The 24,522-nt window shown below is 36.7% G+C and overlaps 1 protein-coding gene and 1 non-coding gene across 2 annotated transcripts; one reads left to right on the top strand and one right to left on the bottom strand.

Moving 5' to 3' along the window:
• Positions 1 to 9,265: 9,265 nt before the first annotated feature.
• On the top strand, positions 9,266 to 9,985 carry LOC138892982 (uncharacterized). The gene has a single exon (XM_070176743.1). The coding sequence runs from the start codon at positions 9,266 to 9,268 to the stop codon at positions 9,983 to 9,985; it is 720 nt and encodes a 239-aa protein (XP_070032844.1).
• A 9,812-nt stretch (positions 9,986 to 19,797) lies between these two features.
• TRNAW-CCA (transfer RNA tryptophan (anticodon CCA)) lies at positions 19,798 to 19,869 on the bottom strand. The gene has a single exon. It is a non-coding gene; the product is annotated as a tRNA-Trp (tRNA).
• Positions 19,870 to 24,522: the final 4,653 nt, after the last annotated feature.

Genomic DNA, 24,522 nt, shown 5'->3' with positions numbered 1-24,522 from the left:
TAACAAATCAGTAATACAAACTCTTCCAACTGATAAACGACATTCATCTTTCCTTCAAACAAAAATTCAAACGTGTATTAAATCTTCAACAATATTGAGTTTTCGCTTCATCTCCATTTTCTTTATATTCTTTCATTACGTGTACTCTAGCAGAACTTCAAAAGTTTGAATATACTTTATAAAGAACTTTGATATTTAAAATATTGATTGCATCAGTGTAAACATGATTAAAGTGTTTAATTACAAGGTAGACTTCTTGGTATTTGAATAAAATTATCCATAAGTAATGTGCTTGTAATCTTCTAAGATAATTAATTATTGAGGGTGAAAAAGGAAAAATATAATATATTTTGTCTTGAACTTCTAAAATGACGAATAATTTGAGATAAATATTTTTAGTAACCACGACACATATTATGAGATGGAGGGAGTAATTAATATGGTTTGGTGTAAGTAAACATCCGATGCAAGCAAGCATTTATCGTCCAACGCAAGTGATTAGTGTTTTTAAGTTAGAGCTTGTTTTCTGGGAATTATTAGCAGATCTTACTCATCTATCTTTGTGTAACGACCCGACTTGTCATTTTAATAATTAACGTCCCGTTCAGTGACTTAAGGTCTCGAGTAGCTTCGCAATATGTATTATGACCCACGGATATGGTCGAGTTTGATTTACTGAAGATTCGGAATTTAAGGAAAAGAACAATCCTTATTTAGAAGCTTAAATGAAAATAGTTGACCGGAGAGTTGACTTTTGAGCAAACGACACCGGAATGGAATTTTGATGATGTCAATAGCTCCGTATGGTAATTATGGACTTAGGTGTGTGTCCGAAAAATTATTCGGAGGTCTGTAGAGGAATTTGGCTTGAAATGGCGAAAGATAAATTTTTGAGAAGTTTGACCGGGGGTTAACTTTTTGATATCGGGGTCGGAATCTGATTCTGGAAATTTGAATAGCTTCGTTATGTCATTTATGATTTGTGTGAAAATTTGAAGTCATTCCGGATTAATTTCATAGGTCCCGGCGTCGTTTGTGGAAACTTAAAATTTCAAAGTTCATTAGGTTTGAATTGGGGTATGATTCGTGGTTTTAGCGTTGTTTGAGGTGATTTGAGGGTTCGACTAAGTTCATATGATATTATGAGACTTGATGATATGTTTGGTTGAGGTCCCGAGGGGCTCGGGTGAGTTAGGGGGTGGGGGTGGGGTGGGGTTAACGGATCATTTTTGACCTTGGTGAGATTGCTGATATTTGTTGCTGCATTCTTCTGGTTTCCTTCTTCGCGTTCGCGAGTGCGACCTCTTGTTTGCGAAGGGGAATTTGAGGCAGGCAAGATTTGCCCTTCGTGTCCGCGAGTGAGGTCTCGCGTTCGCGAAGAGGATCTGGTGTTAAAGCTTCGCGTTCGCGAAGAAGAGAATTCAATTGAGGACCCTAGGTCCTTGTTCTACGCGTTCACGAGGTGGTGGTCGCGTTCGCAAAGGTATGAGCTGGTAAAGCTTCGCGTTCACGAAGCCAGTGTCACGTTCGCGAAGGGTGAGATTTGTAAAAATTCACGTTCGCGAAGGGTTAAATATTGGCAGTCAAGTTTGTGCTTCGGGAACGCGAAGCAATGGTCGCGAACGCGAAGAAGGCCTATCTGGGCAGAATTAAAAGTCCCAAAACGAGGGTTTTGAGTTCATAACACAAAATTAAATTTGGAGAAGGCAATTTTTGGAGAGATTCTTGCGTGGGTATTTGGGGTAAGTGATTCTTATCCAGTTTTGATTAATTTCCATATTTATGCCTTTGAATCCATCATTTAATTCAGATTTAAACGGAGGAAATCAAGATTTTTGTAAAATCTTCCAATAAACGAAAATTTAAGATTTGGAGGTCGAGTTGTTATTGGAATTCGATAAAATTGGTATGGTTAAACTCGTATCGGAATGGGTGTTCGGATGTTATAAAAATTATGTCAGGTTCCAAGAAGCGAGCCCCGCGTTGACTTTTGTTGACTTTTTGGAATAAATTTTTAAGTCGACGTATTATTATCCGGAATTATTTTTGATGAATTTTAATAAAGTTATACAATTAATTTGGATGGATTTGAGCGGTCCGGAGGTCAATTCAAGCAAAAAGGAGATTTTGGAGTATCGGCATAACTTCAAAAAGGTAAGTGTCTTCCTTAACCTCGAGTGGGGGAATTACCCCTTAGGCATCGAGTCTTATGTGCCATTTGTGAAATGTAAAAAAATCGTGTACGCGAGGTGACGAGTACGTACTCGGGCTTATATGTGCAAAGTTCATTGAGTTAAAGTCTTGGGAATATTGTGTAGTAATTTGGATAATTGTTAGTATTTATTAAATCATCTATTTGCCATGCCTAAATCCTTGTTGTTGAATTTGTTTTTATATGACAATTTGATGTGATTGTTACTTGAAAACTTATGTAATTTCGTGAGTATTGTTGGTTTGATATTTCTTGGAATTAAATTTCAATAAGAATTTTCCCTATGCAAATAATTAATTAAGCAAGTTTAAAAAGAAGTGTTAATATAATTATCTAAATTTGGATTAATGAAGGCTTTGCTTTATGCTGAGTAATTTCTATCTCTGTTGATTATTTTTTTGGGGTGTTATATACATTGTGTGGAGCCTTCGGCTATTTGTTGTGAAATTAATTGATTTGGTCGTATCTTTGGAATTTTGGTTGTGGCCATTGGGCAAATTGTGATATGAATTGATTTTGTTATGTTGCCGTGTAAATTATTATGTTGTGTGAGTTATTATTTTGAGGATATAAGGGTGGCATTTCACCATTGTTATTATGTGGGTATAAGGGTGGCATTTCACCGTTGTTGTGTTTGTTGGAATATTGTCTGGGCGGAGCGATAAGGGTGGCTATAGGAGAGATAAGGGTGGCAATAGGAGCGATAAGGGTGGCTATTGTTATTGTCAGGGCGGAGGGACAATGGAGGCTATTATAGGAGTGATAAGGGCGGTTATAAGAGAGATAAGGGTGGATATTATCAGGGACAATATGTGATGATGTGGAGTTGTGGTGTTGGTAATTTTCATGTGATGTTGTGATTTTCTTGTGTTTATTTTTATACCTTGTGCAATTTGTCTTGTTGTTGGTAAATTGATTACAATCTGATTTATATTGAAATTGAGAGCATGTGGCTATTGCTAGGCAGATTATAAAATGAAATGTGGGCACGAGGTGCCGTGAGTAAATAATGAGAATATTGACACGTGGATTGTCTGTGCAGTTGTGATATAAATGTGGGCACGAGGTGCTGTGATTAAATGATAATGATATTTGGCACGTGAATTGTCCGTGCAGTTGTGATATGAAATGAGGGCACGAGGTGCCGGGGAAATATGATGATTTAATTATGAGCACGAGGTGTCGTGAAAATATAAAAAATGGGTTGAGACCCGTGTTTACGAAAAATATAAAAATGGGTTGAGACCCGTATTTTTATGATTATGAAATGAGGTGTCACATGGTGACTTTTTAATTGAACGAATTATATTCAAAATATTTATTTAGAATGATTTTTATTTAAAGAGTATTATATGAAAGAATTGTATTTGAAAGATATTTATTTGAGGAAATTATATTTGAAGAGATTTATTGAAAGAATTATATTTGAAAGATAATTATTTGAGAAAATTATATTTGAAAGAGAGTTATTTGGAAGAATTATATGTGAAAGATAATTATTTGAAGGACTTGATTTAATTGGGTGTAATTGTATTTATTAATGGTGTTCTTGTTGTCTTGTTGTGCATATCACTGGTTATTTTATGTTGCCCTTATTATTATCTGTTTCCTATTATTTTGTATATTATATTGCACATGCTATTAGACTAGTGAGTGTCTTGACTGTACCTCGTCTTTACTTCACTGAGGTTAGTCTTGATACTTACTGGGTACCGACCGTGGTGTACTCATACTACACTTCTGTACATTTTTGTGCAGATCCAGGTATTGGAGATATCGGACTTGAGCAGAGTTAAAGCGGGATCGTAAGGATTCAAAGTAGAGCTGCTTGGTCATCGCAGTCCCTTGGAGTCTTTTCATTTCATTGTACTGTTAATTTTCAATCAAATAGTATTGTATATTCGGTCCACGAGATCATTCCATATATTCAGTTAGAGTTCGCGACTCAGTACTACCAGTCTTGGGAGGTTGTATATTCATATTTGTTCCGTTGTTAGTTTTGATTACTTATTTAATTCAAAAAAATGACTTCAAAATGTAATTGAAATCGGCTTACCTAGTATTAGAGACTAGGTGCCATCACGACGTCAATGGTGGAATTTTGGGTCGTGACACTTTGTTGTCCCCCAAGCTAAGGTGTCATATGTGAATTAGATAGTTACTGCAGGGTGAATAAAAGTCGAATTTCATGTTTTACGTGCTGGATTGTCATATCAGTTATACGTGTTGTCTCTCTTCATGAGAGTGTAGTAGGGGTAGGATTGGGTAGGTAGATGTTTTGAAGGATTACCAACTTCAATAGGCTGCTTAAAGGTTAGATGTTTGGTTAACTTGTCTAGTTGATGGTAGGCTAGAAACTCGTGTTTTAGTCATAGTTTACACTATAAATAGTGCATTTTATGTGTGTTTGAGCTTAAATGATAGCGAATTGTACTTATTTCGTGTTTTATGCCATGCAGGTGTTGATTCCGAGTTAAAAAGATGAATTGGAGCTAAATCGAATAATTTGGAGCTTTAAAGTCTGAGTAAAAGCCCAAGGAATTAAATCGGAATCGCGTTGAGGGGTCGAGGACCAAGTCTGGATGTCAAAAAATGGACGAAACAATACACTCTGAGAAAAATACACAGCCGCACCACATGGGGTGCCACGAGATACGGCGCGGAAGTGCATATTGGGTATGACAGGCGTTTTGCATGCCCTTGGAAAATCCCCACACACGCGACGTAGGGCACGACGTGCCAGTGCAATATTCTTAGAGTTTTTTCTGTTTCGGCCTGGAAAGAGTAATTTTGACCGGACCCACTTCTATACAGTATAAATACACCAAAAATACATTTTTAAAAGGGACTTTTGACCTATGAAAGATTGGAGAAGCAACTAAGGCAAGAAGACACAAGAATTCATCATGATTTCACCAACAATCGTGCAATACGGGAGTTTGTATCGAATCATTAGCATTGATATTTTCTATGTTTTAAACCTTATTGAGATGACTTCTTCCATTGCTATGGAATAATTTTCATTAGGGTGTTGACAGATACGGTATTTTTGATAACTTGATTAGGGATTCGATTCTTGATAATTGTTGGAATTAATTGATGGAGTTTAATTCGTATTGTGGAGTTATTTCTTATTTTGCTTAATTGAAAGAGGAGCTTGATATTGAATTTCTTTACATCTTATGCTCTAGTTTAAATTCGTGATTCAAGTAGGTAATCGAAAAAGCTTCTTGAATTATTAATCGAACTAGAAAATAGAGAAATATGCGTGAGAAGTTACCCTTTAGATCATAACCATCATTTTATTGTTGCAATTGTTTACCGTACTTCAATTGGATTAATTACTGAAATTAACGTTTAATCAAAAGAGGACCATTAACTTCAAGTGTAATCTAATTATCTGTTGAATTCGTGAGAATCAATAGTATTATAGAGTTAACTAACTCAAGAATTGGATATCGAGTCAATTATCTTGCACCTATCTAGTCAATTACCCTTATTTCTCTCATTGTTATTTCTTTGTTGCTCATCTGTTGTCCTTTGTGATAAATAGTTAATTGCTTAATTTTTAGTAGTTAATCATAGTAATAGTAATCAAATCAAGCGTTACTTTTCCTGGATAGTCATCAACTAAAGATTATTCGAACACTGTTTAAATACAATCTATGTGGAGTGATGGTAGGCTATAATCTTGTGTTTTAGTCGCTTATTACATTCTAATTTACTGCACTTTAATTGAGTTTGAGCGTTAATTGCTAGTATTTTTTACTAATTATGTGTTTTATGCCATGTAGGAGTGATTCTGAGCTATGTAGATGTTATGAAACTAATTCGAGCTAATTGGAGCTTTGAAGTCCGAGTAAAAGCCCAAAGGAATAATCCGAAATCGTGTTCGGAGGTCGAGGATCACTTCTGGGCGTCAAAATTTGAGGAAGAATAATCTGCTGAAAAAATGCACTAGTGTGGCGCACAATGCGACACATCAGTGTAAAAATCTGTCAAAAAATAGCAAACTTCAGAGACTGGGTTTTTGGGGTCTGTCAGGAAAAAGCACTAATGCTACACATAGTGCGATGCATGAAAAGCAATAAGTTTGCAAGTTTTCCTAATTCGGCTAAGAAAGGGTGATTTCGTTTGGGCCCGACCCTACTTGGTATAAATACATGGAAAATTTTTATTTTCTGAACTTTTGACACATCTAAGACCTAAGGAGGCTAGAGAGAAGGTGGAGAAGTCAAAACACAAGGAATTCATCATTCAATCCTCACTCAAGACAATAGTTTGGATCGTTTAATGCTTTTCTTTATATTTGTGATGAATTACTCCATATCTATAGAGTAGTTCTCTTTATGGATTGATGGATTTGGTGTTTTGATGATTGTTTGTGGGTATTAACTCTAGTTTTTATGTATTGAATTATTTTGGGTGATTTAATTATTGCATCTATATTCACATGTTCATGTAATCGAGAGAGGCAAAACTTGTGATGTTTTTGCATCATTTTGTTGGTTGAATTCATTGATTATTCTTAGTAATCGAAAGAGGCTAGTTGAATTATTGTTTAGACCTAGTTAGGAGGATAATCGAAAGAGGTTCTCCTAAAGACCAGTCCACTACGAATTCGTGCATATCTTCACCGAGCATAAATTGGTTCATATTGTGAGATTGAAACTTAATCGAGAGAGGAGTTTCTACTAAACGTTTGAACTAATAATTGAGTGAATTCGGGAGACTCACTTGAACATTAGAAGTAAATTAACGAGAATTAAATCCCAAGCAATTATCTTGCAATTATCCAATCAACCCCTATTTTCTCATATTGATATCTTCTTTGCTTAATTTTGTTCAATTGTCATTAGTCAATTAGTTTTAGAGTATTAGTTAATTTTAGTTCTTAATCATATAATCTCAATTGGTGATCATCTTGGATAGCAATCTAGCTACAAGCTACGAAAATACTGTTTAACTCCAATCCCTGTGGATACGATAATTTTAATACTATCTTTGACTAGCGAGCATATTTAGGTGTGTGTTTTGAGCTCGTCAAATTTTGGCGCCGTTGTTGGGGATTGGCAATCAATAGTGTTGGAAATAGTTTGTAGTGCTAATTCAGGAATTTTTCTTTTTATTTTATTTTTCTCTTTTTACGCTTGGTGTTCCTTGACTGAAGTGCATGCTACAGATTAGATTGGCGCATGATTCGATCCTTCGGGAAGGAACTGATACCTTACGATCTAGAAATTGAGAAGATTCTGGGACTGCTGAGGAAAGAAATAACCCTCCCTGAGAATACAGAGAAGGTTGGGAAATCCTCAATCAAAGAGGTTATGGCGAGAGATGAGGATAATATTGATTTGTCTCCAAGAGAGGCAACCTAGCAAAGAGAAAAAACTGCACGAGATGAAGAAGAGACAACTTTTCAAAATGCACAACTTGTCTTCGAGGAGGAGAGGGCTCGAAGAATGGCTTAGAATCGACCTGTGGGGGCAGACCAATTTGGAAATATAGCTCCCGGTGCTGGGAGACCGCTTGGAGATTATGCTAGACCGGTCTATAACCAAGGCTTATCGAGTGTGAGACCACCTCTTATTGCAGCAAACAATTTTGAGCTGAAGCAAGGGTTACTTTAAACCCTCCAAAACAGCTGTGTCTATAGAGGAAAGATGAACGAAGATCCAAACAATCATCTGATGGACTTCGAGGAGATTATGAACACCTTCAAATATAATGGTGTGTCACAAGATGTAGTGTACTTAAGAGCATTACCCTTCACTCTCAAAGACGATGCAAAGCAATGGCTTCGAAGCTTGCCTAATGGATCAATTAGAACATGGGATGAAATGACCAGAAAATTTCTTGACAAATATTTCTCATCAGCTAAGATGGGCAAGTTTAGAAGGGAGATTCATAACTTTTGTCAGAACAAGACTAAAACTGTGTTTGGAGCTTGGGAGAGGTTCAAAGAAATAGTGCATAAGTGTCAGCATAGTGGAATAGAACTCTAGATGCAACTCCAGGATTTGTGGGATGGATTGACACCAACTTCACACAGAACATTGAGCAACGCAGCTGGAGGTCCGTTGATGAAAAGAATCTAGAAGAGATATTCACTATTCTAGATGAGTTGTCTGAGGATACAAATCAGTGGACCTCTGAAGTTACTGAAAGAAGTAAAATGACTAGTGTTCACCAAGTTGACACTAACACATCTGTGCAGGTACAACTTGATGCCATGGCAAAAGAAATAAGGAAGCTAACTTTAGCTTCAATACATAGTGAGCTTCCTGCAACATGTGACATATGTGGAAGAGGACACCCTACTCATGAGTGTCAAGCCTCGATCGAGGAAGTTAATGTTGTTGGTAATTACAACTTCAATGCAATTGGTCAGAAGCACCCCAGTTTTTCATGGAGTTCACCTGGGGGTTCAACAAATGCATGGCAACAAAATAACTTCAGATTTCAAGGAGCTCCTGGTTTTGTGAATCAGCAGAGGCCACAGTTTTAGTCTCAACAGTCAATTCAGTCTGGGTTAGAAGATCTGATGAAGTCATTCATTGTCAAGACATATGAGAGATTAGATGCTCATGGTGCAACTATTAAAGAACTTGGGACAGGTTTGTGAAGTTTGGAGAGACAAGTGGGACAAATTGCAACTATATTATTCGAGAGAATCCCAGGTACTCTGCCAGCTGATACTGAAAGGAATCCCAAAAAAATGGTAAATGTTGTGACCTTGAGAAGCGGACAAGTGTTGAAAGATACCACTCCAATTTAGAAAGCAGTTGCGCCTGAAAAGGAAAGTGGGAAGGAGTTGAAAATTGAAGATGATGATAAAACGACTGAGAAGAAGAAAGGCAAAAAGGGAGATGAGAAAAAGAAAAAAGAGGAAACTTCAAGAAAGGATGAGTCCAATGAAGAGAGAAAGCACATGACTGCTTACCTTTTCGCAAAAAGCTCTATAGAGAAAAGCTGGATAAGCAGTTTGAGAGATTTTTAGATATGCTGAGACAGGTTAATGTAAATTTGCCATTCACGGAAGTTCTCTCACAAATGCCAGCTTATGCAAAGTTCTTGAAGGAGATCCTTACAAAGAAGAGGAAGATAGAAGAGACCTCAGTGGTCAAACTTACAGAGTATTGCAGTGCAATATTGCAAAACAAGCTCCCACAAAAGTGTGGAGATCCAAGGAGTTTTACGATACCTTGTTCTTTAGGCACTCTTAACTTTGATAAATCTTTATGTGACTCTGGTGCCTCAATTAATCTAATGCCATTGTCTATTTACAGGAAACTGGAGAAGGAGATTGGAGAGATAAGGTCGGTGCCAATATCTTTGCAGCTAGCAGACCAAACGACTATAACACCCGAGGGGATAGTAGAAGATGTTTTGGTGCGGGTGGATAAGTTCGTATTTCCTTTAGATTTCATAGTGGTAAATATGGAGGAGAACAAGGAGGTCCCTCTCATCATAGGAAGACTAATTTTAGAAATGGGTAGAGCTATACTGGCTATACATGATAGAAAACTCATGCTTAGAGTGGGTGAGGAAACAGTAACTTTTGAGATGGATGTAGCAATTGGAGTAAAAAAGGAGAAGCCAGTTGCAAGTGCTGAGTGGAAGCTGAAGAGTTCAAAAGAGAAGGCTCCAGTGATTGAGAAAGACAAGTGTGAGGCATACCCCAAGAAGGCTGAGAAAACGTTGTCTGCGTGGATGTGTGCACTAGTTCAGGCGCATGGAATGGAGCCCGACTTCGACTTAGACCCCGACTGAAAATTCAGGAAAGTTTTCTTTACCTTATGCTTTTTACTTGTGTGTCATGGGGACATGTTGTGATGACCCAAAATGTCATCTTTAAATTTAATAATTATTTTTGTATTCTAAGACCTCGAAAAACATTATTTATCATTCCTCGACTTGCGTGCACAATCCGTAAAATTTTCCGAAAAGTTTTCAGGTGAAAAATGGATTAAAATGTGAATTAGATGTTTAAAACACAATTGAGTTGACTTTGGTCAACATTTTGAGCAAACAGACTCGGATCAGTATTTTGACAGTTCCGGTAGGTCCGTATTGTGAATTGGGACTTGGGCGTATACCCGCAATCAAATTTTGAGGTCCCTAGCCCGAGATATGGAATTTTGATGAAAAATTTAAAGTTTAAGTTCAAATAGTGACCGGATGTCAAATTTTATGCAAATGACTCCGGAATAAAATTTTAATGATTCCAACAGCTCTGTATGGTAATTTTGGACTTAGGAGCGTGGTCAGAATTTTATTTGGAAGTCCGTAGTGGAATTAGGCTTGAAATGCCGAAAGTTGAATTTTTGGGAAATTTGACCGAGGGGTTGACTTTTTGATATCGGGGTCAAAATCCGATTCTGAAAATTGGAATACGTCTGTTATGTCATTTATGACTTGTGTGCCAAATTTGAAATCATTCCGAATTGATTTGATGTATTTCGGCACAAGATATAAAATTTGAAAGTTCAAAGTTCATAGATTTTGATTTGAGGTGCGATTCGTCGTTTTGATGTTGTTTGAAGCCTCGAATATGTTCGTATTGTATTTTGGGACATGTTGGTATAATTGGTTAAGGTCCCGAAGGTCCCGGGTGGAATTCGGAAGGTAAACGGAATGGATTTCGGACAAAGAAGGTTGCTGGAAATTTGCAGAAATTTCGCCACAAATTTGCAGAAATTTCGCCAGAAATTTCTGGTGTGTGAAGCCAAATTTGAAAGCTTATATCTCATAATTCATAAGGAATCAGAACATTGTCAAAACATGAAAGTTGTACTCGTTTGTTTCTAGTTTCCAGAAAGTTAAACCATTTATTATTTGGATATTTGTACAGAATGTTATGATGGATTGAATAATGGCTGGTAGAGCAGTTTCGCCAGAAATGCTGATACATGAAGCCGATTTTGGAAGCTTATATCTCGCAATTCATAAAGAATCATAAAAGTTGCAAAACATAAAAGTTGTAGTCGGTTGATTCTAGTTTTCAGAAAGTTAAACCATTTATCATTTAGACATTTGTACATAAATTTATGATCAATTGAAGGAAGGCTGGTAGAGTAGTTTCTGGTGGACTTTTAGTGACGAAAAATGGACTTTTAGTGACGAAAAATAGACTTTTAGTGACGGAAAATGGACTTTTAGTGACGGATTGGCAGAAACTTAAGGACCAAAAATGGTAATTTTATTCATTTCGTTTTGGATTTTTGGAGCACGGTTCTTGGGCGATTTTCACGGGAAAACATTGGGGTAAGTGTTCCTTATCCTATATTAATTTTATTTCATGACTCCATACTCATTTACATCACGAATCCGTGAATTTATGGAAGAAAAATTAAGATTTTTGCAAAATCTTTCAAAAACAAAAATTTAAGATTTGGAGGTCGAGCTATTATCGGATTTTGGTAAAATTGGTATGGGTGGACTCGTAATTGAATGAGTTATCGGATTTTGTAAGTTTCGCCGGATTCCGAGATATGGGCCCCACAGGCTAATTTTGAGCTAATTTCGGATTTTAATGAAAATGTAATATTTTCTTATGAAATTGATTACTATAATTTTTGTTGACTGTATCGAATTAATTATGACTCGATACGAGTCGATCGGAGTCGGAAAATCAAGGAAAATCGAGGTAAGTGACTTGTCTAACCTTGTGTGGGGAAAATTTCCCCTAGAATTGATATTAATGTGATTATTGAAATGTGTTAAAAGTCATGTACACAAGGTGACGAGTGTGTACACGGGCTAAATGTGAAAGATTATATTTTTAAATTATGTAGATCATTGTTGCGCATTTATTAAATTATTTTATCTTGTTATATTCTTTATCATTGATCTGTGATATATGTTTTAAATTTGTTTGCCTTTTTCTGCTAATTGTTTTACCTGTTTAATTGAAACTTGGTTTCTTTCATATTGTGCATTATTTGAAGGTTGATTTTCTTTAAATTAAATATTATTAATATAAAGTATTTGACATTTTTAATTTTGATATTGAAGCAACGTATTAAAAATTTAGAATATTATTTTCCTGAATTATTTATTCTTGAATATTTTTGCGAGATTTTGTTTCGTTTAAAATTAAAATATTGGGTACTTGAGGTGCAAATTGTGATATATTGTGATATTGATACGCATGCGGTGGTATAAGGTCTGGGTGTTGAAACGCATGCGGTGAGATAAGGGTGGTTTGATACGCGTGGCTAGTAGGGGTGACTACTAGAAGTCATGTGGTGTGATAAGGGTGGCTAAAACGCGGGATGCTATTTCGGAAAAAAATATTTTCTTTAAATAAATTGTGAAGGCTCCCGCGGTGATATAAGAAAATGAGATATTGTGAAATTATTTATAATTTGGGACTACGAGGCGGTACCTCGGTAGTGCCCTTGTTAATATTAATTTATGGCCATAGTTGCCTTCGATTAATTGTTGTGATTTTCATAAAGTTGAAGGAAATTCTGTTTTGATTCCACGAGATATTATTTGCAATTATTTGGTGTCACTAAATGTGACATACTATTTGATTCATTTCCAGTGTCATTTTATTTTACTATATTGTTAAATATTTTACCATTCCATTATTATATTTCAGTAGGGCCTCACCTGACCTCGTCACTACTCTACCGAGGTTAGGCTTGGCACTTACTGGGTACTGCTGTGGTGTACTCATATTACGCTTCTGCACATCTTTTTGAGTAGATCCAGGTACATCTTACCAGCCTAGACGTCAGTGAGTTACCTACGTATGGAGACCTCGAGGTATATCTGCCAGCGTCCGCAGGCTCCGGTGTCCTCTTCTATCATTTTATATTGCTTCCTTATATTTTATTTAGACCTTGATATATAGAGACATTGAGAATAAATTCTTAGAAGCTTGTGATTTATTTCTACCGGGTTTTGGGAGTTGAAATTGTTTGAATTATAGTTTATTTATTTCAAATATTTATTATTATTCCGCATTGTTAGGCTTACCTAGTTTTAGAGACTAGGTGCCAGCACAACATCCTACGGAGGGAATTTGGGGTCGTGACACATGTCACAACTTAAAGTGTGGGGTAGGGGGATATTTGTATGTTGTATGTATATGTATTTTAATTTTTGTTAATTTTAGTAGTTAGAGATAGAAAAAATTGAAAAAAAAAACATAAATTTTAAAATTTTCGACTTTTCCCGACGATGGATATCATTCGACGGGTTTCTTGAGGGATTAAAGTCGAGAGAAAAAGACAAAAAGATTTTCTTTTATTAGGTAATGTAATAATTTCCCCTTGGTATTTTTTGTGCCGTGGTTCTTTTCTAAGGGTTTTGTTTGAACCGGGTGTAGTTAGTTTTTGTTTTTAGAAGTAGGAAACCTTGTGCTATGATTTGAAATGGAAGCAATATCTCTGGACATGATCATGTCTTGAGAATAATGAGTGCTTTGGTTGTGACGCTTAGGCTCAAACTTTGACTCTTGTATAAGTGCCTTATATTGTATAATCTTAACATTGCTTAACTCTAGAGTGTCTTGATGAATCCAATCTTGAGTGAGTTATGTGCCATGTGTGTGTGAGGTTTAGTGTATTCTGTGCATTGCATTTGATGTCTAGAACTTGCCCCGTGTGTTTGCAAAGAGAAATAGTAGTTTGTTCAGTATTGGAAGTGATATAGGCGTTTCTTTGTTGATCCAGCTATATAGTTTACCCACCTACTTGTGATGTATCGTAGTTAACCCCATTGAGCCTGTAATCCTGTTTTTTGAGCATCCACATTACAAGCCTTACCCATTTGTTTGAATTGACCATTTATTTGAACCATTTACCTCTCTTGAGCACTTGATATAGTATGAATTTTGTAAAAGTTGAAGTGTGGGGTGGTTGTTTTGGCTTTTGAGTAGAACTATTGAAATAAGGAAGAAGGTGCACTAAATTGAAAAAGTAAGAGCCACTTGAATTGAAAAAGAAAAAGAAACATTTTTGTAGTTGTATGATTGTGAAAAATGATCTTTGATAAGTGGTAACTCTTGATGTAATTGTGCTTAAAGAAGAAGGGAGTTAATACATATTGATGTTAAGGGGGAGTATGGTTTGACATAAGCGTGGGGTTTTGAATGTTAAATTGTATGTATTAAAATTCTTAGGGAGGTATAGTCATTCTTATATCCAAATATATCCTACCCGTCCCGTAGCCTACATTACAACCAATTAAAGTTCTACTTGATCCTTGACTGAATAAGCTTAATTAATAGAGTAGTACACTACGAACAAGCTTATGGTTCATCTTTTGTGGCATATGAATGTTGTTTCTGAGAGTGAGTGAGTTCTTTCTATCTTGAGTTCCTGATTGTTCTAAATTTTTATGGTGTGTGAAATTACTCTCTTTTGTTGTGTGAGGGCACTTGATTTATGAAGGAAAGGTAATGTCGTTGACCGCTATGTTAGAGTAAGAGAGTAAGTTGTGAATAATGCGTGGTTTTTTTGAGTCAATTCTTGAGGTGAAGATGTTACACTATTGTGCTTAGTCTATTTTAAATATTCTTGGTGTAATGAGTTAGGAAAGTTGCTTAGTAAGGTTGTATCTATATAAAGTGTGGTGTGATTGCTCAAGGACGAGCAATGGTTTAAGTGTGGGGTGTAGATGGTAGGCTATAATCTTGTGTTTTAGTCGCTTATTACATTCCAATTTACTGCACTTTAATTGAGTTTGTGCGTTAATTGCTAGTGTTTTGCACTAATTATGTGTTTTATGCCTTGTAGGAGTGATTCTGAGATATGTAGATGTTATGAAACTAATTCGAGCTTTGAAGTCTTGGTAAAAGCCCAAAGGAATAAGCCGGAATCGTGTTCGGGGGTCTAGGATCACTTCTGGGTGTCAAAATTCAAGGAAGAATAATCTGCTGAAAAAATGCACTGGTGCGGCGCACTGGACGATGCATTAGTGTAAACATCTGTCAGAAAATAGCAAACTTTAGAGACTGGGTTTTTGGGGTCTGTCAGGAAAAAGCACTAACGCTACGCACCCTGCTACGCACAGTGCGACGCATGAAAAGCAATAAGCTTGCAAGTTTTTCTATTTCGGCTAGGAAATGGTGATTTCGTTTGGGCCCGACCCTACTTAGTATAAATACATGAAAAAATGGTATTTTATGGACTTTTGACACATCTAAGACCTAAGGAGGCTAGAGAGAAGGTGGAGAAGTCAAAACACAAGGAATTCATCATTCAATCCTCACTCAAGACAAGAGTTTGGATCGTTTAATGCTTTTCTTTATATTTGTGATGAATTACTCCATATCCATGGAGTAGTTCTTTTTAGGGATTGATGGATTTGGTATTTTGATGATTGTTTGTGGATATTAACTCTAGTTTTTATGTATTGAATTATTTTGGGTGATTTAATTATTGCATCTATATTTACATGTTCATGTAATCGAGAAAGGCATAACTTGTGATGTTTTTGCATCATCTTGTTGGTTGAATTCATTGATTCTTCTTAGTAATCGAAAAAGTTTAGTTGATCTATTGTTTAGACCTAGTTAGGAGGATAATCGAAAGAGGTTCTCCTAAAGACCAGTCCACTACGAATTCGTGCATATCTTCACCGAGCATAAATTGGTTCATATTGTGAAGTTGGGACTTAATCGAGAGAGGAGTTTCTACTAAACGTTTGAACTAATAATTGAGTGAATTCGGGAGACTCACTTGAATATTAGAAGTAAATTAACAAGAGTTAAATCCCAGACAATTATTTTTCACCTTTCCAATCAACCCCTATTTTCTCTTATTGATATCTTCTTTGCTTAATTTTGTTCAATTGTCATTAGTCAATTAGATCTAGAGTCTTAGTTAATTTTAGTTCTTAATTATATAATCTCAATTATTGATCATCTTGGATAGCAATCTAGCTACAAGCTACGAAACTACGGTTTAACTCCAACCCCTGTAGATACGATAATTTTTTATACTATCTTTGACTAGCGAGCATATTTAGGTATGTGTTTTGAGCTCGTCATGGAGACGATAATTAAAATATACTATCTTTGACTAGCGAGCAATAACTTTGTATTGTGTTTTGCGCTCGTCACTTGTTTCGCTGGTCTAACATTACTGATGTTTGGCTAAAAATCCATATTTTTGCATGTAATTTAGCTTGCATTATACCTCAATTTTGTTAATTTTCGTGTGAATATTTGTGACTCGAGCTTAATAATGTTATTTATATATGTAGGAGACAATTGGAAGTGATTTAAAAAGTTTCCATGAAAGTGAAGTACAAAAAAAGGAAGAATCTAGATGAAGTATAAATTTGGTGCCCAGGACCCGGACAGCAAAGTGAGGGTCACTTCGCGAGACCGGGACCGGAGCAGAAGAGACCAGAAAATTTCCGGACAGCAAAGCAAGGGTCACTTTACGAGACCGGGACCGGAGCACAAAATTTCAGCTTCTCCTAGCCGAATTAGGAGAAGCCCAATTCGCCTCAACAAACCCTAGCTGCTATAAATACATCAAGAAAATATGCTTTTAAGGGAGAGACACCACTTTGGAAGGAGAGAAGACTTTGGGAATATTATTTGGAGGCAAGAACATCACGTGACATAACTTTTGGAGGAGAAAATCATCGAGTTCTTCATTCCTTGGAAAATTGTTACTACGAGCATGAGTGGCTAAGCACTCTAGTTTCTAGGGTTGTGGTTGACATGATTATTAACGTTTATTAATTACATCTTTGTTAATTCGAATTATCATCTTGTGGTTGTTTCTTTAATTCTAGTTTTCACTTATAAATTGTTGTAGCTACCAATTCACCCTACTATCTATGCTATGCTTGGAAAAGTCATGTTTAGACTAGAGTAGAATTAAAGAGGGCTTGTTTCTGAACCCGTGGCTCGGGAAAAGATTTCGCGGTTAGGATATGAATTTACCTAACGGTCTTGCTTAGTTAAATGTCGTATTATATTCGTTCATGATAGACTCAATACCATAGGAATATAGGATTGACATATCGTGGATAGGCGAGTAGTATTGTGGGAACATGCTATTCATATAAACGATCCGGTCAATTAGCAACTATAGAAAAGCTGGATTAACAAGTGCGATTATTGAACTTAAGAGGATTGATAAACCAACCACAACCCTGGAATCTTCATCTCCTCTGAATTACAATCTCATCATTCACATTTGCATTCTTGATAAATTAGTTGTTACTTGTTTAATTTCCGCAATAGTAGATTAATAGAAAAATATCACTCTTGATTATCTTGGACAATTAGCTGATTTTAGTTTCTTTAGTTAACAATTGATCTAAGTATTTGTGGGTTCAACATCCGACTTTCGAGTCGCTTTATTACTTGGCGGTCACGTATACTTGTGTGTACTTGGGGAACCAACAGTTACTATTGTAAATAACTCTGATGTTTTTTTGGACTTTGTCAGCTATCTAGTTTTGTAGCACTTAATTGTGAATGAGCTGTCAAACTCACCTCTTTTGTAAATTTTTTGCATCTTCTTGATGTCTTTTATGATATATTCTACTTACTTCATAAAAATAAAAGGATTGGGGTAGGTTGACGGCCAGAGTAAAAATAGTCTAACTATGATGAAATCTCTTATACCAAATAGAAGGGACATAAATTGAGTGGAGTGGACATAGAGGATTTATATGACAGGTTCCCACAAATATGAAGGCATAGTTGATTGATACGTTGCTTCTGTCTTGTGTGAGGACATGGCTCCTGATATTTGGTTAACATGTTTCTGTCCTGCCAGTTCAATCGTCCTTTCTTTTCTTATTCCATTCTTACGGCACTTGAATTCATTGCTGCAGAAGAATGTAGCTTTCTTCCTGTCATGTTTCGTGGATTCACATCATATTTAATTTGAATGATTCTCTTATTTCCTTCCATCCTTGCTTTAGCTCGGTTGGTTCCGGAATGATCCACATGATTAATGCTAGATTCCTTTTGATACTTGTTTCCTGTTACGTACGAGATTATTTAGCTTCATTTCTTTTATGTGTATTTGCTACTTATTAATTTAGAAGAGGGGATCTAAAGAGGGTACAGCTCATTGATTAATCATTTATCTACGGTTGTTTTGTGGTAGCACTATGTACACCAAAAAGATTTCCTTCTGTTTTGTGCTATTTCAGGCAGTTTGAAAAAGTTAATATTCATACTACTACTCCTTTAACCAAACAAAGGAAATTACATTAGCCTTCTACTTTACTTCCCCTCCTCTTATCCTTCTCTTTTCACCTGACCACACCGAGGAATTTCTGTGTATTTGACTTCTACTATTATGTCGTTTCTAATTTACCCGTGGTAACAGCTTTTGTTATTTTCTGATATGTTTGAGAGGTTGTGGTCTATATGACAGAGTATGGATACAAATTAAAGGATTTTAAACCCTGCATGTTTTATTTACCTCCGAAATTTCTTTTAGGTATACTTAGTGAATTGCTTCTGACGATATTCTGATCATGGTTTCTTTAATGAAGTCCTCGAGTATAAGTTTATGGATTGAAGGAATCTTTTGTTACTGGTTTTTTCTTTTTCTTATGTCTCTATTAAAATGTGTCAAAGTGTGGTTTTTAGGTGTTGGAGTTTCAGCAAAGGAAATGCAGCTGTATATTTGACCTATCATGCAATCTTGCTAGGGTGTTGGAGTTTTGTACCCATGAGACCCCTCAAGCATTATATTCTCTCTGGAGCAGATACAAATTTTCGAAGACTGACTGAAGTTATCAGTCTTTATACTAAACCACTTAATTTCTGTAGCTGATCCTGATCTTTTAGACCGGTTAGTTTCATCACTTATGTAGAACACCTTGAGCCTTTTGATTTAAACTAGTTTTAGTGCACGCGCGATGCGCGTCTGCCTTGTATCAATGTGCCCAAACAATGGAGTGACACTATTCATCCATTCCATCAATATTCTCTATTATTTTATTATTTTTTTTTATTATTTAACCCTTTTAATTTATCATATTATATATACCTAATTGTGTTTATGTAATATCTTTATAATATTAAAATGCCTGGGAAGGTCCAACTCCAACAGTGAAAATGGTAGTAGATGAAAATCACCGATTTGAACAATTTTTAGGTCGACACAAAAGAATTAAGGACAAAGATGCTCATTTTGCACTCCGTAATGTATTAATAGATTATTTATGGGAGCATACTGGAGGTGGAAGTTGAATATTTAAACTAAATTTTAACCTACATGTAATATGTACTGAATTATCTTGTATCTCAGTAATTACACTTTTATTTAAATTACCCATTAATATGTATAATCTATAATATTTGCATACACATTATATTATTTAAAAATTTATGGTATAAAATAAATTTATTTTAAATGGTTATATAAGAAAGAAATATGAATTATATAGAATGAATATGTAAAAAAGAAAAAAAGATAGGATTTGTTTAATGAAAATAAGAAAATAAATTTCTTCCCGTATGTTTCCAGTAGCATCCCAGGTTTATACCAATCATTGAATACACAATAGGAGTAGTAAAAGAGTAAAAGAGATGGATCTATAAATGGGAAAAAGGGACGGATCCGATCTTGGATCGGGGTAATTGAACCCGACGTGAATCGAACACGCAACCTTCTGATCTGGAGTCAGACGCGCTACCATTGCGCCACGGATCCTGGGTATGAAAGTTTGGCTGCCAAAATTATTTGTTAAGTGGAGATTCTTCTGAACCTTTCTCATGAAACATCGACTTTTTCCATGATTATGATGGGTGTGTTTGGGGTTTGGAGGGTATTCTTCTTACTGAGTACGTACGAAATATATTTCACTGTTCTTCAAGTGCAAAAACAGTGAATAATGCATCCATTGCTACCCCGGAAAGCATATCCTTAAACACACATGACTAAAGGTGGCAAGCTAGCTCAGACCTATCCAACCCGCCTAACTCAATTTTTATCTATCTATAATACATATAAAACTTATTTGCGTCACGGATACTGGACGGAGAAGTTTGGCTGCCAATATTTATTTATACACTAAACCTTTCTCATGAAACATTCACTTTTCCATGGTTACGGGGTGGGTGTGTGTGTTTGGGAATTGGGGAGGGGTAACTCGGTAAGACTCTTCGTAAGTTTAAAAATATCTTATAATTTTGATTTCGATGTTTTGAGATTTTTGTATTTTATACTTACTAACACGTGTGATGCACGTGTACCCGATCTCAATGAGTGTGAATTTATTTAAAATTTATGTTTGAATTATAAAATAAAATTATAAGAACCTAAAGATGATTATGAATATTGATTGTTTATAACTAATTAAATAAATAAAGAAACTATCATAGAAATTCTCAATCATCAATAATAGTTCAACTTAGAATTTATTTCCATTTTATAAGCTTAAAACTTAATATCACAAGTTAACATACTTCTTTTTTATTTGAGGAAGAAAACATAGCTACTTGAAAACTTAAATAGTGCTCAAGGATAGAACTTAAAACATGCAATCACAACTAATAATCTATGAATTTCATATGATCTCAAACACCAAAGTGCAATAAAAATCCGAAAAAAAAGGATAGTAAACAAGCTGGTGAGAGAATTTAAAACTGAAAGATGGCTCCTTTGTGACATATTTACTCAAGAGAATATCAATTAGAACTAAAAGTGTATATTTGGTTTTCAAGTGTTACTATTCAAGTGGAATTAGTATTTAAATGATTATAGTATTGGGTAACGTCTAAATAATTGGAAATAATTAGCTCTTTGCAATGTGAAATCTATTTTAAGGTGTTGGAACACATGTATCTCATCTTAAATTGAAGGGCATATCCTCTGGAAATTCTTTTACGAAAATTATAGTCATTACTTGTGACATAATAGTGATACTGAATCTAAAATGACCAAATATTTATTATATGCTTTTATCAAGATTCTTCAAAGAGTCGTTATATTACCCCAAACTTCAAAAAATAAATCTTTCTTTTAGAGATATGTAAAGAAAGGTTCGTCGTTAACCCGACCGGTCGTTTTGAGAATTTGCGTTCCGTTCTATGGCTTAAGGTCTCGAGTAGCTCCGTATTGTATATTATGGATTGCGTGTGCGGTCGAGTTCGATTTTCGGATATTTCAAAATTGGTTTAGAAGGATAATTCTTGTTTTAGAAACTTAAGCGGTAAGAGTTGATCGGAGTTTGATTTTTGTGTAAACGATTCTGGAATGGTAGTTTGATGATTCCAACAGTTTCGTATGGTGATTTTAGACTTAGGCGTGCGTTCAGATTTGGATTTAGAGGCCCGTAGGTTAATTTGATGCATTTCGGCGAAAGATGGAAAGTTAAAGATTTAGAAGGTTGAAAAGTTTTACCGGGAGTTGACTTTGTTGATATTGGGTTCAGATTTCGATTCCAGGAGTTGGTATAGCTCCGTTGTGTCATTTGGAACTTGCATGCAAAATTTGACGTCATTTTGGGTTGATTTGATATGATTCGGCGCAAGTTATAAGTTCATTAAGTTCGATTTGAGGCGCGATTCGTGATGGTAGAGATCGCTCGCAGATTAGAGGGCATGTGGCTTTAGGAGGGAGAGGTCAAGGAGGCTAAGGGGCCTCGCAGATCAGGATGATCTACTAGTCCCTATTTTGGAGGCAGAGTATGCCATGATAGAGGTTTTATGGGTCAACCAGTTCAGTTTGCACTTCAGGCTTCGCGCGATGCTTCAGATACCCATGGAGCTCAAGGTACCCGTACCGGATAGCTTTCACAGCCACGCCAGCGGAGGAGTTGCTTTGAGTGTGGAGATACCAGCCACATGGTAAGAGATTGTCCCGGACTCCAGACAGATGTACCACAATAGGGTATTCAGACTATGAGTTCTGCTCTGGTTGCTACTATCCCTGCACCACCAGCTAGGGGTGTAGGTCAGGCGGGTAGCGGGCGCCCAAGAGGGGGAGGTCTGGCCCGATGATATGCTTTCTATGGTAGGGCCGAGGTCACTGCACCAGATGATGTCGTTACAGGTATGGTTTCGATTTGTTATAGAGAAACATAATTCTTATTTCGATTCGGTTCTTCTTATCGGAGTGATTTCTTCTATCTTGCTTCACATATGGGTGAGTTTCGTGATTTTGTACACTACCTATGTGTTTGTCCCTATTGGGATTTATATTTGTAGCCCGTATCCATCATTTTGTTTTGTCCACTATTGAGAGCTATGAGACTATAAGTGACTTTCTGTCACTCATTACGGTATGTTTTGATGTGAATTCTGGATGTTTGGTTACGATTTGTGATTTAGATGCTCTACCGACATGGGGAGTTCGTTATGTGTTGTGATCTTGTTTCGCGGAATTGAATTAATGGAAAGTTTCAGTTGGTATGATGTATATTCTACTTGTGATTCAGAGCTGAGGGCGGGATCCTTGTATTTTCATGCGGTTTGATATGTTTGAACCGGGCTGCGAGCCGTGGTGGAGTTATATTAGGATGTTATCCTTGTGATTTGTTCATATGCTTTGATTCTCCCTTGTGGAATTGATTCGTAGTATGATACAGATAGGGAGTTGTACCTGTCGGGCTTGTTTGATAGTTCTCTCATGTGTTTCTCTTTGTATGTTCAATCATATTCGTGTTGTGGTTATTGGGTTTTAGCTTGCGAGGTGTGTGCCCAGGTGGCATTAGATATGACTTGTCGATTTGTGTGGGTGGTCATGGGATCTTCATATTTCTTGTATCGTCGTCGGTGTTGTGAAGGTTTGGAACATGGTTCTAGCTGATATGAGGTTAATTGTCTGTGCTGGACTTGATTATGGGCAGCTATGGTGGCCAGGGATGTTGTTATGGACATATGTGTGATGTGTTAGGTCATGTGATTGTATCTCGTGGGTGTAGGCAGGAGTCGTTGCAGCTAGTTGAGGATGATACCGTGTGTTGATATGGGAATCGGGTCTTTGGGAAATGATCGGATGGTGAAAAATTTGGTTCTAAGGATTATTAGTGTTGATGGAAGGAAAGATCTTCAGTTGAGGAGGTATTGTCGGGATCATGTGGATTTGGGGTGACGTGGGGTCACTCGCGGGTTTATGTATGGTAAGTTCATTCAACGATTTGATAACTTCAGGATGATTCTTGGCACATTCGAGGACGAACGTTTGTTTAAAAGGGGGAGGATGTAACGACCCGACTGGTCATTTTGAGAATTTGCATCCCGTTCGGTGGCTTAAGGTCTCGAGTAGCTCCGTATTGTGTATTATGGCTTGCGTATGCGGTCAAGTTTGGTTTTCGGATGTTTCGGGATTGGTTTAGAAGGATGATTCTTATTTTAGAAGCTTAAGCGGTAAGAGTTGATTGAAGTTTGATTTTGGTGTAGACGACTCCGGAATGGTGGTTTGATGATTCCAACAGTTTTATATGATGATTTTGGACTTAGGCGTGCGTCCGGATTTGGATTTGGAGGTCCGTAGGTTAATTTGATGCATTTCAACGAAAATAGGAGAGTTGAATTTTTGGAAGGTTGAGAAGTTTGACCAGGAGTTGACATTGTTGATATTGAATTCGGATTTCGATTTCGGGAGTTGGTATAACTCAGTTGTGTCATTTGGAACTTGCGTGCAAAATATGACGTCATTCCGGGTTGATTTGATATGATTCGATGCAAGTTGTAGAAGTTGAAAGTTCATAAGTTCGATTTGAGGTGCGATTCGTGGTTTTGATGTTGTTTGATATGATTTAAGGCCTCGAGCAAGTTCGCGTTATGTTATGAAACTTGTTGGTATGCTTCGACGGGGTCCCGGGGGCCTCGCGTGTGTTCCGGATGGGTTACGGGCAATTTCCTCCTACTTTGGAATGCTAATTGTTGGTGTCTGATGTTCTTCTCTGTGATCGCGAAGGCTGTTTGGTGACTGGTCATTTCTCCTTCTTCGCGTTCGCATGGTATTGTCCACGATCGCGTGTGTGTGAGAGTTGGTTCCCTGGGTTCGCATGTGGTCTTACGCGTTCGCGTAGTTTCGACCATGCTGGGGAGGCAAAGGCTTTGCCCTTCGCGTTCGCGTAGCATGGTCCGCGATCGCGATGTCTGAGTTAGTGACGAACCGCGTTCGCTTTCTTTTTTCCGCGATCGTGTAATGAGTTTTGTGGGGCAATGATATTTCTTCTTCGCGATCGCATCATTTTTTTTCACGGTTGCGTAGTGCATTCTTGGCAGCTGATGAATTTCTTCTTCGCGATCGCATATGAATTTCCGCAGTAGATATTACTTCCCAAATCGGGGGTTTTGTCCCATTTATCATCTTTTGAGCTAGAGACCTCGGATTTGAGCGATTTGTGAGGGA

This window comes from Nicotiana tomentosiformis, chromosome 5, assembly GCF_000390325.3.
Source record: "Nicotiana tomentosiformis chromosome 5, ASM39032v3, whole genome shotgun sequence".
Taxonomy (NCBI): domain Eukaryota; kingdom Viridiplantae; phylum Streptophyta; class Magnoliopsida; order Solanales; family Solanaceae; genus Nicotiana; species Nicotiana tomentosiformis.
This window is presented reverse-complemented; position numbering and strand designations above follow the sequence as displayed.